The 19,232-nt window shown below is 33.7% G+C and overlaps 1 protein-coding gene across 1 annotated transcript in view; it reads left to right on the top strand.

The window, feature by feature from the left end:
* PMCA (plasma membrane calcium-transporting ATPase 3) overlaps positions 1-19,232 on the top strand; it is a 155,016-nt gene that overhangs the window by 118,316 nt on the left and 17,468 nt on the right. The window contains exons 5-20 of the mRNA XM_068768649.1: positions 4,023-4,143; positions 4,776-4,941; positions 7,355-7,448; positions 8,087-8,203; positions 9,428-9,475; positions 10,481-10,641; positions 11,567-11,782; positions 12,392-12,634; positions 13,303-13,541; positions 14,117-14,279; positions 14,565-14,666; positions 15,919-16,098; positions 16,438-16,632; positions 17,510-17,716; positions 18,302-18,500; positions 18,865-19,076. Of these exons, the coding sequence (XP_068624750.1) occupies positions 4,023-4,143; positions 4,776-4,941; positions 7,355-7,448; positions 8,087-8,203; positions 9,428-9,475; positions 10,481-10,641; positions 11,567-11,782; positions 12,392-12,634; positions 13,303-13,541; positions 14,117-14,279; positions 14,565-14,666; positions 15,919-16,098; positions 16,438-16,632; positions 17,510-17,716; positions 18,302-18,500; positions 18,865-19,076 (2,663 nt within the window). The remainder of the gene's footprint in view (positions 1-4,022; positions 4,144-4,775; positions 4,942-7,354; positions 7,449-8,086; positions 8,204-9,427; positions 9,476-10,480; positions 10,642-11,566; positions 11,783-12,391; positions 12,635-13,302; positions 13,542-14,116; positions 14,280-14,564; positions 14,667-15,918; positions 16,099-16,437; positions 16,633-17,509; positions 17,717-18,301; positions 18,501-18,864; positions 19,077-19,232) is intronic.

Raw genomic sequence — 19,232 nt, 5'->3', positions numbered from 1 at the left:
AAACAGAAAAGATTTTTTTTCAATTTTCCTTCGCAACTTTTCTATTTTATATACCTATAACAAACTACCTAATGTTTAAACGAAATTGATTACAAATATCTGAACTAGTTAGCTTATACAGTGTTATATTTATTGAAGTTCAGTGTCCAATCAAAATAACGTGGCTAAAGAAATACGAATGTGTTCCGTAACTTGTAACAAATAATTTCAACGAAAAAAAAATGTTTTACATATGTAAAAACGATTACATAAAAAAAAGAAAACCACTTGAGAGGTGTGGCCTTTAAAGGGTCGATCCATTCAGCCCTTGCTTCCGGCATCATATCCTATTATATCGTTCCCGCGTTGCCTTCATTTACATGTGTAAAAGTGTAAAGGGATAAATTTGTTTCATATTGTCCCCTTTAAGGAGATAAATGAAAATTATACACTTCACTAAGCTTGTGAAATTTTTTTATAAATTTTCGTTTGCTTATTGAAGTAATAAATGCTATACGAATGTTCTTTTTTAATTTCTCTCACTACATTCTCATATAATCTTAATTAACCAATTTAATGTTACGTACATCAGTACCTATATAACCATAGCATTATAAGAGAGGGTGTCCAATGCGACAGAGAAAGCGAATTTTTTGGAGGTGAATAATAATATTATTTTTCTCTTTTCAATAACAATTTGCCAACAGTAGACGATATTGGTAAGAAAATCAAATTTATTTACCGATTTTTTATTACACTGTCTTGCTCGTGTCTGTGAAATTGTACTCAAGCTCATTGGAATATCGATTGTTGTTTTGCCTGTCTTTCCAAAATATACTTTTTATATCAACGCAACTAAATCGATATTATATTGTGTGTACTTCAATTATTTGGTATAACCCTGTATCCTTCATTTTCTAAGGTCATGGTTTTTCGATGTCTCAGAATAAAACGTAAATTGGTATTTCAAATATTTGTAAGGTTGTCAAAGCCGTGATATCCATACAAATTTCTAAAAGACTTTTCAAAGATAAGTTTCATACAGAAAAAAATGTGTCAATCGATATATACGGTAATCTGGTCTATATGTATAACAATATTAACATATAAAAGAAAAAGTGATGTACATAAGGTTGGCACAATAAATAAAGATAAGCCTTTCTACTTACGCTTTATATAAATTAGTGGCTCTTTTGTGAGCAACTACGTACGGTACTACAATACACTCCCTTGTGATGTATCTGATATCGTGTACAAATTTAGACGTTTTTTATACAAAAAATTCTATTACGAAGATCCGATTGAATTGTAAAAATAAATGGAAGGAATGAATAAAAGCTCAATAAAGCGGTGTCAATTTTTTTATCTCCTATGTATCGGCAGTTTTCTGCTGCACATAAAAGTAAGTGAATTGCGTTGCTCTGTAAATAATAAAAGATGCTTTTTACCAGGCAACTTTCTCCATCAATACTTTATGTTGTACTCCTGGCCGGTCCAGTGTAGTAAAGAATACGTAATGAAAGAACTGCTGTATTGCGTATACCTTTAACAACATGTAAAAAACAGTATGTACAGGGCCATTCGTTATAGCTGTAAAAACTGGTAAACATATGTATTATTGCCAAATTACGTATGGTGCACCCTATCTAAAAATTTATGGTTTCATACATATTAAATTATGTAATGATTGTAGGAAATGCTTTTTCAAAAATTTCATACAATTATTTGATGTTTACTATTTTATATTATCACTTACACTTATATTGTCACTGTAGAATTTGTACTGCAAGTATTGGCCTGTCGTTCTAGTTTAAAAAATATATTAATGTAAATTTTTTCATGGTAATTGTAAATATATTTAAAACCTTTTAAGTTTTTTACTGATAAAATATGTATTCATTCACCCTGAATAATGGTTGTATGCCATAACACCATAAGATAGATCTTCTATGAGGTTCTAAGATCTTTTATGCAGGTAAATTTTTTGACGTAAAATTTCGGATACATGTGGTATTCATTATTAAAGATATCGAAGAACCATGGCGTTAGGGCATGTTATTGAATTAGTTGCTTCACCCCTTGAGTACAGAACCCGTCTGTAGCGGATGCACTACACCCGAGCTGTCGTTTACCCGCTTGATACTTGCTAAACACGACGATAGCGGTGATGTGTGCCCACCAGCTCCTTAGAACATAGATATGTGTGTTTAGAACTATTAACCGATTTCAAAAAAATTCCATGATGTAATACGTTTAAATTCTTTAATGGTAAACCTTTATACCAATCTCTTTTTGATAATTTAATCTTTGAACTCGGTTACCTTAAGGATATTAAAAAAAAATTATAAATATTTCAACTAATTCGAACATAATTATATTATTAAATAATTCTGGTACCTAAACCTACTTTATAAAACTTTATTACAATTTTAACTATGTTATGAGGCATGGGTGTTATTAATTCACGTGTCAAGTTATAAAGAAAAATTAGTGCATAAGTTACAATGTTATTTTTAGATGTATAGACGCAAGTATCTAACCGTAGGTCTGTTGATAATAACAACACTGTTCTATAGGTGACCTAATCTAATATTTCATTTTCAAATCGCCCACCAATCCTGTTACGTTCAGTGTTATTCTATATATATGTATGTATGTATATATATAGCACATGTGTATACGTGCGTCATAAATTTAATTTTCAAAGTATAATTCTTAAAAAAGTGCCTTGTAAATAATTTTTAACATTATAAAGTGGTCTGTATAGTGAGTAAGCTGTCACTCGGATTGTTGATGTGCGAAGAAAAGCCAGAAATTAAACAATTTCCCTTTATAGATGCATTTTAACTATGTTTGATGTACACATTATAATATTAACACTGCTAATATGTAAACAAACCCAGTTTTACATATTTCGTCCAACTAAAAACTTTTGAATGCTATAATAAGATTTTTTTATATTATTTTGGTTATAGGAACTAACCAAAAGAACTAACAAAAATTTAGTCATCACATTTAGAAGTGTATATTTTAAATGTTATTATATATAGTAACATTTATACTATATATAATATATTAAACCGGCTATAATGGATAACGATTATTCAAAATTAACATTACATTTTAAGAACATAACATATTTTTAGCGACAGTCTACAGTGTTATGAGTCAAATTGCAGTTTATTTAAACCAAACATTTAGATATTAATTGCAATATCTCCAAAAACTACAAAAGTTAAATTTGCTATCAATAATTTATTAAACCTTGATTGTAAGCAAGATCATTGGTACCTTGTCTTTGTTTTATTATACCCGATAACTGTGCGAATTAACCCAAAATATTACAAGCGTCTAATCATATAACACCTGCGTTATCATGGCTGGGTCACATCGAACCGACACCAGCATATAATTGAATAACATGTTTCTCACTCGCACTTTGCATGTACAAAAATACTTAGCACACTGTGTTTAATCTATGAACAAAGCCGGACTTATAATGCAATGTGGGTATTCTAAAATCAAATTTAAGCTTTAGTCATCATGTCAGAAAGACGTAACCAAATCTTAGTATAGCACACGTCATAAAAATATGTACAGCTCATTTTTGACACAATCTATTAATAATAATTTTAAATATCAAGAAAAGGTTAAAATAATTCAGACTAATATAAAATTAAACCAAACTCTTCTTCTCTGTGCGCGATAAGCATCGACCCTTCAATAATTTTAAAGACTACCCACATAAATATTAATACTTTATACCAACAAGTCAACTAGGGTGGCTATGTTACACGTTACTGAATCAGCACAAATGTTAACGTATTATGGAATATTCCAAAATTGATATACGAAAAGAGTACTAATAGATATACAAATTAAAAAAAATATATATATTAATTATTTATTAGCGTATGTTTTAGATTAATTCGTAAGTTTTTAAGTTTCCTATCACATTTTATTCTTGTTTTTGTCGTGTGTAACTTTAAGATGAAACTACTTTAGACTACCGTGAATTTTAAAACGCACGCTAATATTTCCAGGACATTTGGACGAGGAAGAAGGACACTACCAATGGATCGAAGGTCTGGCGATTTTAATATCCGTCATAGTTGTGGTGATAGTCACGGCATTCAACGATTACACGAAAGAGAGACAATTCAGGTACGTTATAATAAGTTTATTATTTAAACTACGCTATGATATTTTACATTGTTAAAACGCATTTTAAACCACTCATGTACAAAGGAAATTAACACAATTCATATAAGTATATATTGCTAGTGTGCTAGTGGCCTTTTATAAATTTTACCAATAAAAGCTATCTTTTTCAAAAAACCATAGAAGACAAATCAGAAAAATGAATGTGTGATATTTATAAAAGAAAAAGTGCATATTTTTATTAAAGGTTCATAAAATAGTTGCAAAAATTAAAGTATTGTTTTGGAGTTTGACATTAACATGATTGTCATTAAAATTAAAAGATATTGATATTATATAGTATGAATATAGTAACGGTTTGATAAGTAAATAACACATTAATCGTATAAATAAATACACGTGAATAAATGCGCATAAATATAATTTGTGTTTAAGATTTAAGGTAGAAATAAATCTGTTAATGGTGTTAGAATAGAAACAATATATTTTCATGTTAATTTTGTCGTAATTATTTTTAACGTATGTAGCTATGTTATATCCACAAAAATATAAAAATACAGAAAAACGTTTTTAATATTTATTTAATGTGATATGTTATTTCACATGATTATATGCATGATTGTAATCCATTTCAGAGGGCTTCAATCGAGGATAGAGGGTGAACACAAGTTCGCTGTTATTCGCGGAGGTGAAGTGAAGCAGGTGCCCATCAGCGAAATAGTTGTCGGCGACATTTGCCAGATTAAATACGGCGACTTGCTGCCCGCGGACGGCATTCTGCTGCAGAGTAACGACCTTAAGGTAAACCATCAATGATTATAGCATCAGCGATCTCTTTCTAATCGAGAAGTTATTTTCAGAAATAGATTTAGAATGGCACAGGTTGGAAGCGACCTGCATCCATCGTTTTCCGATAGCCTGAACAAGGCCATCTATCCACGTTGCGGTTGACCCTCTGCACTTGTCGCTTTCATATTGAGATGAAATCAAATATTATTTTGACCGTTAAGTTATAGTCGTTAATTATTACTAGAATTACTCAAAGTATGTTAAAATGTAAATTAGGTTGAAAAATATTTTTTATTGAAAATGTCCGATATTTCTGTACTACTATTGACATTGACATACTTAAAACATACGAGCAGTGACAATATCCAAAAAAAAAATCAAATTTCGAATAGTTTATCCACACAATTTTTATATAAAGAAACCTTGTTAAAAATTGTATTGTGGTTTAAAAACCAGCCGCATTTATTCACTACTTTAAAGCTTTTACGTTTATATATAAAACTTGTGCGCTTATATGTACACCCTATAGATAAATCAATGGTTTCGGAAATAATAAATAACGTAACGATAATGTAATATGAAAAAACTTGACACAAAAATTGTCTGCAAAATAAATTATAATTGACTACGTCTCTATGGACCTCGTACTACCAAAAGTTATTGGCCTGTTGTATTTCAGTTGAAAAAAATGTAACGTATTTGAGAGTAATCTCTTGAGACAAGGTAATTGGAAATATATGTAGGTTTAATGATTTTTGCTGACAAGTTCATTTATAAAACTTTTAAGGCTTTTACATTTATTACCAATCAAGATGTATATTGAATTCAAAATATTAAATTTGTGACAACCAAGTGTTGCTACTGCATAAAACAAGGCATATCGCAGCACTCGACGGGTCCGCAAAACAAACAAGAGCGCATGCCCGGGTCGTCGATAACCCAATAAGCGGGCGCTATCTCCCGTTTAACGCACCGTTTACCTCTGACGCACGGACAGATAGAAATCTGATAGAAGGCAAATATAGAAATTATTGCTACCTTATACCGATAAACATGGGCGCGTCGTAGATTACGTCGATAACGATTGCGTTCGAAATTCTTTTCGCCGTTGTACTAATATTTTTTACTTTCCTTATCAATATTGCAATTACCTGTTACATGCATGAACAACTTGTATTTGTAAAACCGTCTCATATAAAACATGTTTTAAAGATTTTGTCATTTTGATTATGGCTGCATATCCGCTGTGTGTTAATATAACGCTCTTTCAATCGCACTATCGTAAGCAATTGAAAAGGACAAGTAATTGTTAATACACATTAATAATTGTATACATTGCAAGATAGATCCACAAATGACTACTTTATTGAAACATTGTCTAATTTATTATAACCTCATTCCACAAGTTGATGATCGCGATTTCTAAAGTAACTAATGTACTTACATATTTTTACGGAATTTCTAAAATGATGTAACAACTACCCTTATAAAAATCGTAGTTATTAACTTAGTGTATTGTATCATTAGCAATAAAAAAGATTTAGTTTTTAACAGTAATTTGGCAAAGAGCAACTGAAATATCGGTTCATTTTGGAAAAAGGTTTTTTTTTTTCAATATTATTTTGGAATCCTTACTCTAAAGCATTGTCATTCTTCTATTTTCACCTATTTGATGATAGCTATATTGTCTACAGAATAACAACCCACGCAATACGTTTATTGTCAAAAATGATTAGAATTTTTATTTTCTTTAGATTTAATTTGTAATATATATATATGACACTACTACTATATGACACACTTTTGATGTCTTATCACAAGTGTGTTTATTAATAACTTTATAGGCAAAGGAATGTCATAGTAAAACATAGTATAACAGTTTTTACAACATCATACGTGGTCGGTCTACTCTGAAGATGTAGCAATACCTTACAATGACGTCATAACACACCTAATGTCGCGTACATTTGTATAGTCTCTACACGCAACGTACATACTAACACGGCAATACAATGGGTATAAGGCATTTTTGACTTTTACGTTGTTGCTAAATCCAAAATGTTTTTGATTATATAAGAGATTGGTTAATTTTTTGCGTTTAGGAATTTTAGTTTTAAAGTTTACTTTACTTGTAAATAGCTAAACATTGTTCAATTAATAATTTCGTGTCATAAGATCAATAAATAACAATGTATAAGTATTTAAATCACTAAAATTTTACAGTTTGACCAGCATACTTTTGAAATTATTTTCATCTTCTTAACGTTAAATATCATATTGTTAAAAAATTAATGAAATCCAAAATAAACTCTAATGTTTAATTAATAAAAGTTATTTTGATTTGTATACTATATTGTAAGCATGGCTCCATTGAACTATGTTTATACACTATAAAATGCTGAAGATATGTTTGTGTCTGTTACAGATCGATGAATCCTCGTTAACTGGAGAATCGGACCATGTCAAGAAGGGCGAATCTTTTGATCCCATGGTGCTATCTGGTACTCACGTTATGGAAGGTAAATTCTATCGCATAACTTTTAATATATAAACATATAAAGTATACCTACGTAGTTTACAGAGATACCGCTCTACGAAGCTGAAATTAGTCAATTTTCTCTTTCCAAAAGTCGATATGCAATATATATCACCGAGTACTGTACAACAGAATTGAATCCCGTATAATTATTGCATTATACAATACCTTGTACCGTCTAAACTTTATTTAACAATTTCGTATATTCAAAAATGTCACAAGGCTGTCTTTATAAGCTTCTGTGAAAAAAGCGATATATTGATTGGTGCAAAACAGGTCAAAAACCTGAGTTTTAAAATAAAAAAAAAAATACTTATTATAGAACAATTAAGTAACTACTACCTAAAATACGTAATAGTAATCAGAGATTGGATACTGGGTGCATATTTATCAAAGTTGAGGTGTTGGGTTAGTATGGAAAGCACTTTTGTATCGAAAAAATATATGAATGCATACAACTACACGTTCTGATGTATAGTCTAAATATGACCGGCAAGGTCGTCGGAAGACGCTGAATGCAGACCGCTTCCAAACGGTCTTAATAGAAATTTATTGGCCTATGTCCAGTTGTAGACGTTCTACGGCAGAAATTATGATAATTATGTGTTTATTAAATTCCAGGTTCCGGCAAGATGCTGGTTACAGCGGTAGGTGTCAACTCTCAAGCCGGTATCATCTTTACGTTGCTCGGTGCGGCCGTTGACAAGCAAGAGAAGGAAATCAAGCAGATGAAGAAAGGTCAGTGCTTGCCCGCTTCGTGCCTCTTTCGTAGCACTAGTGATGTCCCCTTTAGTTATCTGATATCCTTTCTGTAGCCATATATGCAATATTTACATCACTATCTCATGACTAAAGTAAATAACTTTAGTAATGCTAAAGTTATCTACAAGCGTTTGGCAATTATATTTATTTAATGATAAATATTTTATATCCTGTAAAATTAAAAAATATACAGTACGGGTATCTCTATAGTTTAGTCTAGATTAGTGTTGTTCGAACAATTACTTTGCTCATTTAGTAGAGACGATTTTAGTTAAAAAAAGAGAAATACTGCTTGATAATAATTAAGGATTAGATGAAAATAGACTTAAACACATAGCTATAAAGTATAATTTAGCTGCGCTTATCTAAATGAGCATTGTAGGTTCTGATGCTTAGTTGCATATTTAGTGTTACCACCAATGAAGAATGAAATTTTCCCCTTACCATTAAGCCACTGCACTCCTAGGAAATCTAATTTGACGGGGAAGCTGGTAGAAGATTAAAAAAGTAATCTTAATTTGAACTGTTTAGAGTTTAAATTCAGTTGTAAGTTCTACCAGTTTCAGCCGTGGGTATGAGATTATTTTATTGTTCGACCTCAATGTTACGGTTCTCGTTCGGGATAATGGTGTTACGTGTTAGACGTTGTTCGTACTGTTTTTGTGTGTTGACTAATTGCCTGTGTGTGGGTAGCATGGTCCACTCGGTTATTGCCACGGTGTAGTGTTATTGTCAATCGTAAGTCGTATAAAATAATCTCGTTTCGTTTTAAATTTGGAATTATAAAACATCTACCCCTGAACCATACATCTGTAAATGCAACAATTAGTCCCCTAGATCGAGTAGTTATGTGAATTGTGGTTACCTATTTAGGAGATATATGGACGTAATTACTCGATTATATTCCGTGATACCCTTAGAATTAGCGCAACCAACAATCGTCTAGTGTGACCTTTCAATGACATCCAAATTTTTTTTTCTCCACCCCCGACCCTGGCCTGCCGCACACCCACATCCATGCCGCCGATGAAAAATCTTAAAAAATAAATAAAAAAAACATACACATTTAAATTGCATCGTGTAACTGTTGTCGATGATGCATGATGTACAAAACGAAACGATTGTCCTTTGTAATAAATGTGTATGCTTGTGTTATTGGAATGATAAACCACCATTGGATTACGGGGATTATGGCTATAGAAGCTAAAAAGCAGCAACGGAAGGGAACCCAACGCAAGAGTCTCACCGGTAAGTAACATCCTTTGCTAAGACCCGCTTCTAAGGTCCCGCGTACACTTGGGGCCAGATTAACGTTCGACGCTTTACATAATTAACATTACGACGCTATCGCTTACGATAGAAGCTTCGACGCCTAACTGTTAACATATTCTGTCCTTAAGTGTACTCTGAAATGCATAATAAAATCCCGGTCATGAGTTTTTAATTTAATTAGTAAACATAGAAACTGATGCATTTTGATGCTAATATAGATTGCAGAATGACTAATATTTAACGTGGAATGAAATGAAGATTTCACATTCCGATTTGCCTTACATTGCATCTATTTTTAATATATTGAATTTTATAATTTAAACATACTGTTACAATTAAAAATATTTTAAAAACTGTTTAATAATTTATTTCGCTTAACCCTCTGCGATATTAAAACACTACCTGCAACTCTCTTCTGCATAAAAACTTCAACTCTTTCTTTTATTTGTCCAAAAATGTAATTATACATTCTTGTTTGGTACATATCTGTTAAATTCATAAATGATGTTTACAACGTACTTAATGTTTTTTCTAAAGTTTTTTCAAAAGTGTAACTATAGCGTACGATATTTTGATTTATTTCTTTATATTTTGAACTTAGTTATATCTCCTTTTGGTGTGTAAATTCAAGCTAGAAATATTTTTAAAAAACCCTTTTATCATCATTATCAATATTTCAGCCGCAGGATGTCCACTGCTGACATGGGTTTTGCCCATTAATTTCCATTTAGGCTGGTTGGTTCTGATCCTACGTTGCTTTTGTGGGTCCGTGGTCTCCACTCCAGAGCCTTAAAAGGCCCATCGGTGAACTATATGGCCTGCCCACTCCCACTTCAACTTGATAACTGCCTCGGATATGTTAGTTCCTTTTGTTTATCAACGGATCTCAAACAAATGGCAAACATAGAAACTAACGCGTACCAAACAAGAATAAATCGAATAGGATTTATTTTAGATTACTAATGAAGCTGTATCATACAGGGGACGAAGACGCAACACTGCCAGCCGCTGGTAACAGCCACGGCGCAAACCACCGTCCCGAAGACAACCACGTAGCCGCACCCGCCGACAAGCCTGCTGAAAGTGGCCACAAGAAGGAGAAGTCCGTGCTGCAAGCAAAACTCACCAAACTCGCCATACAAGTACGCACATCACATATATACCTTCCGACACCTCTCACAGCGCACGCGTACAAATCCATAGCAACTGGTCGGACCATAATTCGCTCTCGCAAGAATTTTCGAATATTCCTCGCCTAATTCAAATATCTCTAATAGGTGTAAATAGACTTTATTGGAGAAAGGTTTTGTAAAGAAACAATTATGAAGAAATATATTGACGATATATGTATATGTAAAAATTCATTTGTCCTGTATTTATTATGATTATCAAACAAAAACATACAATACAACTTAAGAGCTTAAGAATTTAAGCCATTACTTTTAAGTTTTTTATATACAATCTGATATGATATCAGCTGATATACACCCACTGCAAGGCAGTCCAGCGACTTCCTGATACTTAAGTATGTCGTCAGTCTCCGTCTACCATCTCCTGGCCTTTCGCTTGACTTAAAATAATATATATAACATAGTACTTGAAATTTAATTTAATACATCTGGCATAGGAGTAAAAATGACGAGACCTATCAGAACATTGTTTTATCACACAGTCCTCAGACAGCTGTAAGTGCGGTAGACAAACTAAATAAGTTATAAAGCTGAACCTAGAACCACTCGCACTTGTTTCCGATAAATTTGTTAGATGTTTTTTTTAACGAACGCTATATCATCTGTGTGACACAAGTAAATAGGATCAGTTAAGCATGTTCAGATTGTTTTTTTGAATACCAAGTACTATAACGATAATCGACAGACTTAAGATCCGCGCAAATAACTTAAACATACCTTACATTAAAAAAAAATTCTCTTTCTTATAGTTTTGTGCCAGTAGTTGTACTGGACACAAATTTACGATCTAATTTGACTTACATACTTAGGAAGAATGAGATTCCAAAATAAAGTGAATGGATTTAATTTGCAAATTAATAATGTATCTTCGTTGCAGATCGGTTACGCCGGCTCGACCATCGCGGTGCTGACAGTGATCATCCTCGTTATGCAGTTCTGCATTAGGACTTTCGTGATCGAAGGCCGCCCGTGGAAAGCGACCTACATCAACAACCTGGTCAAACATCTTATCATCGGAGTCACCGTGCTTGTGGTGGCCGTGCCCGAAGGTTTACCTCTAGCTGTCACTCTGTCGCTCGCTTACTCTGTGAAGGTTTGTGTAAACAAAATGCTTTCTATTACTAAACTATAGCTATCGATATCCGTATTTGAGGACGTAATTAATAGGAATAAAAGTCAAAATAGTATAGGTCGGGTAAGAAATTAAAGGAATATTAGAAATTGTAAAACTCTAATGTGGAATAAATAAAAAAAAATAAAACTGAGAGAGGTAAATAAGCAATAATTGTTAAATTTAATAAGTATTTTAATTAAGAATATTATATTTTGTTAACAAGATTGTACTACCCTGTCACAAATACGATAGGGGAGAGCGTAAGACCCCCAATAGCGGGGGCCATAAAAGAAAAAAAACCTTTAGCTAAATACCAAAACCATTGTCTTAATTTATTCTTAATAACAAAATAATGACATTATATTTCTGAATATTCAGAGGACAACCATGTATAGTGTTATATAGATATAGCATTTATAGAAAACTCCTTGGCAAATTCATTTGGCGGTGAGAAGACTACATGGCAAGCTAAATAGATGGCCGCTTGGGTCCTGAGATTCTGAAGTAGAGATCATAAGGTTGACAGGTGACCTTGTTAAGGTCACAATTTCTTCGAGAGTCCACGTAATATAAATTGAACAATTACAGAAAATGATGAAAGACAACAACCTGGTGCGACACTTGGACGCTTGCGAGACGATGGGCAACGCAACCGCCATCTGCTCAGACAAGACGGGCACGCTCACCACAAATCGGATGACTGTCGTACAGTCCTACATCTGCGAGAAGCTCTGCAAGGTCACGCCCAACTTCCGGGACATCCCCGCCGAAGTGGGAGAGACTCTCATAGAGGGAATTTCCGTTAACAGTGCATTCACTTCTAGAATTATGGTGAGTAGCACGTGGTTATAAACAATAAACTCAATCAGAGTAGATTTATCGGTCGAGTTCGTAGAACATCGTCTGTAATATTAAATTTTGCATAGACTGATATTTAACAATTTTTAACAACACAATCAAACTTATAGATATTCAAGTAATTATTTGAATACTTAGCAGTGTTTTAAATTATTTTAAAATTGATTCCAAATGCACATGGTTTTAACAGTATAAATATATCCATATTTTTTTTCAATAAGCTTAAAATTATTATAATTTGACGTGAAAAACTGGTTACCGAACACATTTTTAGCAACTCTACAAATAATAAGAATATATGTTTTGCACATTGTTAACGCACCTAACTACACACCTTGGATAACCTCCCTTCATGAGCATCTAATATTTTTACACTATTTTTACAAGTTTCATATGTTATGATGCGATGTGTACAGATTTCTATATTTTTTCTGAGTCACCACGATATCGCTGAAAACATAAGATTTAATGACTTCAAATTTAGTAAGAATATACATTTCGCTGAGTGGAAGTCAGATATGAAAGAGGTGTTGGGTATAAAATGTAAACTACAATGACAAGCTATTATAAAATAAATGAATAATATTTCGAGTGAATAGGAAAAAAGGTTACTATGAACTAATGTGTGACAACTTTTGCAGCCTTCCCAAGATCCTGGCTCCCCACCAATGCAGGTAGGTAACAAGACGGAGTGCGCCTTGCTGGGCTTCGTGGTAGCGCTGGGACAGAGCTACGACGCAGTACGAGAGCGCCACCCTGAGGAGTCTTTCACGCGCGTCTACACCTTCAACTCGGTTCGCAAGAGCATGTCCACGGTCATACCCTACAAGGGCGGCTACAGGCTTTACACCAAGGGAGCTTCTGAGATTGTTTTGAAAAAGTAAGTAAAACTTTTCACTACCTTTCCAAAAATACAGAGTGATATGTGTAAAAGCCTTAAAGTGGCAAAAGTATTGCTTATTTACCGTAAATAAATATATGATACTCCTTATCAAAAATGAATGTTTCAAAAGTTATAAATAACGTATCGATAATAATGTACGAAAATGTGCTATCAAAATTCGGATTTCTACATTAATTATTGATCACTATCTGTCTCTGCAGACTTTGTACTTCCAGAAGTTAGTGGCCTGTAGTATTCCGAGAGGAAAATTAAATTACAAAGCTGAATTGGAATAACGTGTAAAAGCTCTTAAGTCTTTAAACCTATAACTAATCACCCTGTATAACAAAGACGGTATATTATTATAAATTATTAGAATATATAAAGCAGTTTTTGGATTCATATATATAGGTGTTTTTATATTATTTTCAATTTAAATAATACTTTTACATGTACTAATAAAACACTTCATTAATTAAAAATTTGCAAAGCATTATTCTTTGAACAGAAACATAAATCATTTTTAGTTTTTTTAACTTTCAAGACAAGTTACCGTTGACTCAATTTTCCAGGTGTTCATTTATTTACGGACATGAGGGCCGCCTCGAAAAATTCACCAGGGACATGCAGGACAGGCTTGTTAAGCAAGTGATAGAACCCATGGCCTGCGACGGACTCCGTACCATCTCTGTAGCCTTTAGGGACTTCGTGCCAGGCAAGGCGGATATCAACCAGGTACTTTAATCTATTAACATTTTAAGAAACCCTGTTACATTACACCAGTAAATAAAAATGTTTATTTGTTTTAATTACGAAAGCTATTATATTATGTAATATCACAGAGTTCCTTTTAGTATATGATTTTTTTTATTTTATAAGAAAGTTATATTGTGATAACTAAATTATATATTGCCACATAATTATTTATAAAAATATATGTTTTGATAACAAGATTAAGTTGTATATAATAATTTTCATGAAATATGAAACGACATAAGATATATGTATTTTGTTAATCAGGTTCACATAGACCAAGAACCAAACTGGGACGACGAGGACAACATCGTGAACAACCTGACCTGCCTCTGTGTCGTTGGTATTGAAGATCCAGTTAGGCCTGAGGTACACTTGTCTTTGTCTTTCAAACTCATAAATTATACAATTTTATTCTTATGCAACCAGCCTTATAGTGTGATACCGTGTGTACTGTGTAATGTGGTTGTGTGTAATAAAGTTCACTGCACTAAACTGCTCGTTGAACTTAAGAGCATTTTTGAGTTTATTGTAGTAAGTCATGCGTTCGATTTCCTGGGCTATACATTAATCTTATATATTAATTATATAGGATTTCCACTACTTACTAACAATTTTCTAGAGATGTTTAATAATGTGAGAGGATGGAAAGCTCTCCTCTGAGTACCATATTACTACACTGCGATACCCTGCCAACCCGCCGGCCAAGTGTAGCGATTATGGTATATCCCCCATAGATATCTTTGGGGGAGGCCTATGCCTTGCAGTGGGTGTCTTTGGGCTAAAACGATGAATTATTCTTTTTCTAACAAGAGGCTGAGAGAACCGAAAAATATTACAAATACCATGTATTTTTCATTTGAGACCTTGCGATATATTTCATTGCAATTTTTTTTTCACGTTCACTGTATATATGCTGCTTAACTCCCATTCTATAATTAACGTAATAAGGTGACAGTTTTAATTAGGTAATATTCTTTACTGTACACGCTCATACATAGGTGCATGATATTAAAAAAAGAGTTACATTGGCGGTTTTATCACACGAGGAAATTTCTTCCGCACAACCATAGGCTTTAATCAATGTACATTTTTTGTTTTACCCACGAGTAAGACAAAAACTGTTTAAAAGTATAAAAGCAGGAGAAATAGTCGTTTACAGTCAATCAGTCTTTATACTTTTTTTTCTTTACTCATTTCATCTTAAGAAATCTCCGACTATATCACACACACTATATACTCACTTAAACCTATGCTGAAGGTACATGACTAAATCTTTCTCTTTGGTTTGAATTGTTAGTCTCTTACTGACAGCGATCTTAAAAAATCAGCACAGCTGGACTGGCCTAACTCGAGTCAATAGGACGCTTTGTATTACGAGTATTATTATTTTTTTAATTTAATATTCTTTACTGTGCACGCTATGATACATTTAAACAGTTTCATAATGATAAACAGAATAGTAGAATAGGCTCATCACACAAGGCAATCTCTTGCAGAGAACTTTGCCTAACCTAACGTTTACAAAACATAAATATATACAAAACTAAACATACATACATAGTTAAATAAGGTATGATGCATGTTACGGTACAATATATAATAAATAAATAAATATCAGGTGCCGGAGGCTATCAGGAAGTGTCAGAAGGCGGGCATCACGGTACGAATGGTGACCGGAGACAACGTGAACACGGCACGCTCCATCGCGATCAAGTGCGGCATATTGAAACCGACCGACGACTTCCTCATATTGGAGGGCAAGGAATTCAACAAGAGGATCCGAGACGCTAACGGAGAAGTGAGTTTGATAATCATTTTAATCTGTTATTAAGGAAAACTAAATATTTAACTGCCGTTGGTAAAATGTGGTCCCACAAGGAGGGAGCGGTCTAAGATCAATGACAATCATCATTAAGATGCTCAATGAAAATTAAATATTAATTAATGTGCGATCAACAAACGATTTTGCTATAAGAGAACTTTCGCCCCCAAGCTGGACTGTTTTTGTTAAAGTTGTCGGAAGACCCTGGTTTCAACCTGCTTCCAATCGTTCCTGTTGTATATCTATAGATGAAGTCTGGAAGTCCAACGGCTGAAAGGATGACAATGATTCTTAATTTCTGTTCTCCGTTTGCAGGTGCAACAACACCTGATCGACAAGGTGTGGCCGAAGTTGCGCGTATTGGCGCGTTCCTCGCCTACGGATAAGTACACGCTGGTTAAGGGCATGATCGAGTCAAAGGCTTTCGACACACGCGAGGTGGTGGCTGTCACAGGCGACGGCACAAACGACGGACCCGCGCTTAAAAAGGCTGACGTTGGTTTCGCTATGGTTAGTAATACAACCATCATTTAAAAAATTATAAAGAATAAACCTGTTGGTATTCCCTAAGTGTAGATGGTTAGCGTTAAATAATGGTCTGGTCACTGTATCTTTACTTTCTAATTTGGCACGATTTGATTAGTTAAGGGGCGTGGACAGAAAATAAATCGCTGCATGATCTTATTGGGTAGTGTGAGCATCGTCCTATTTTTCATAGCAAATGGATACTCAAAGTTCGTATTAATTTAGACTTTAAACTTAACAGTAGATGCACAATGAACTTACCATTCCGCGTTGAAAATACAGTAATCAATTTTACCTAGTAACCAATAAAACTATTCCTAATTTGAAAGGTAAGTTCACAATGAACAATTGAAGGGTCGCCGCGAATTATAGATTTTTTTACAAAGTAAAGAAAGTACAGTCGTTTGCGATATTTTGTATATCAGTGACTACATTATAAAACACAGACGATTAAAGCAGTTTATTACCGAGGTTTATTATCACTTCAAAAATCTACCTCACTATTATTGTGAAAAGTTTCATTAATACTTTACAGTAAAAAGTTATTTCATATAATCGAGTTTGAAATATATATATATATAAGATGTTTTCGTTTCAAGGCTCCATATTTTTCAATGTTTACTATTTACTATTATTGACCCAAAAATGGTCCAATGATCATCGTTCATAAAAAATATAGAAGTTATAAACTACAAAAATTTGTTAGAAATATTATCTAAAACACCACAAATTACAGTCGTTAAGATTTATTTCTAATGCTCGAATTTTTGTAGCAGGTTATTGACTTGTGCATGCGTATGATGATGTAAATGATGATAATGATATCTAAAGAGTTTTTTGTAATATGATTGTATACTTCCAGGGTATTGCTGGCACGGACGTGGCTAAGGAGGCTTCAGATATCATCCTCACAGACGACAACTTCTCGTCGATTGTAAAGGCGGTGATGTGGGGTCGCAATGTCTATGACTCCATCGCCAAGTTCTTGCAATTCCAGCTCACTGTCAACGTCGTCGCGGTCATCGTTGCTTTCATCGGCGCTTGCGCAATACAGGACAGTCCTCTTAAGGTATAAATTCTAAATTATTTAAAGTAGTACCCCTTAGGATCATTTGCGTTGACGTTAAAAAAACACAGATTCTCCCAACTGTAGTCTGTATTGTGTCGATAGAACCAAAGTACGATAGTACGAAAAATCAATTTAAAAAAGAATCGCTAACTAGGCAACTGAATTTTTTCAAAACCAAAATCAGAAGCGGCTAGATTATTTTGCATATTTCTTGTCTCCATGATTATTTAAGAGTTTATATGTATGATGGTAGATTGACATATCTAAATCAGCTTAAAAAACCTCAAATCAAAATTAAAGATTAAAAAAAACAAACTTACACATATAAAACTTTTGTATTCATTACAATAACTGGTTTTTACATTTAAATAAGTAGATTTGATTATGGGATGAAATCGAATGTTGTTTTTATTGCAGTAATAATTCTATGTTATTGTAAATCTAATTTGTAATGACTTAATACTAGAGTGCACTGCTTTCTTTATTGAAAACTATTAGTTGGCCTTCAGATACAGTTATAAATTTGTAAATAAATGCTATCTGTAAGTTCATCATAATAAAATAAATTTACATGATGTCCTGCAGGCAGTACAAATGTTATGGGTTAACTTGATAATGGACACGCTGGCGTCGCTTGCACTCGCCACGGAGATGCCGACCGCGGACCTGCTGCAACGGAAGCCCTACGGACGTACCAAACCTCTGATCAGCCGCACCATGATGAAGAACATCCTCGGACAGGCCTTGTACCAGCTATTCATCATCTTTGCCCTGCTGTTTGTAGGTTTGTATCATTCTTTTGTACTTACTACTTTTGACCGGGAAATATTGTCGTGTTTGTCGACATATTTTACAGAAAAACCGATTGATTTTTACCGCTCCGTCATTGAAAATTTATATGCTATGTTCACTGCATGTTCGTCCGTCGACCAATCTTCTCTTTCCTGATTGGATATCGTAGATTAATCTTGAGAATAGTCATAATATTCTGTAATTTGTCTCAATCCACCCATGTCTTGGTATTACCTTGCAGTATAAAATGCGTTCCATTAACCCTGTACTTAATAATGTATAAGGATTCTCCTGTCTTATTTTATTCAAGCACATTACACGTAGTGTTACCTTAAAAGCTAACTTCCCCGGTCCAGGTGACAGAATGCTAAACATCCCGTCCGGCCGAGGTCAGCCATTAGGAGCGGAACCAACACAACACTTCACCATTATCTTCAACACCTTCGTCATGATGACACTGTTCAACGAAATCAACGCGCGCAAGATACACGGACAGAGGAATGTCTTCGAGGGACTTTTTACCAACCCCATCTTCTATTCTATATGGATCGGCACCGCTCTTTCGCAGGTATGTATGGTAACAATGAAACTAATATTTATTATCTCGAATAGGCTTTTTTTTGTAAGTTCCTTTGAACGGTCAAGGCGTAATTATATCAAACTGTAGAAGCAACATTACGTCATCGTCAGCGACCCATCGCAAAACGAGGAATTCCACAGAAAT

The sequence above is a fragment of the Battus philenor genome, unplaced genomic scaffold, assembly GCF_028537555.1.
Source record: "Battus philenor isolate CCGP_79_NKW_IND1 unplaced genomic scaffold, ilBatPhil1.0.hap1 SCAF_26, whole genome shotgun sequence".
NCBI classification, from domain to species: domain Eukaryota; kingdom Metazoa; phylum Arthropoda; class Insecta; order Lepidoptera; family Papilionidae; genus Battus; species Battus philenor.
This window is presented reverse-complemented; position numbering and strand designations above follow the sequence as displayed.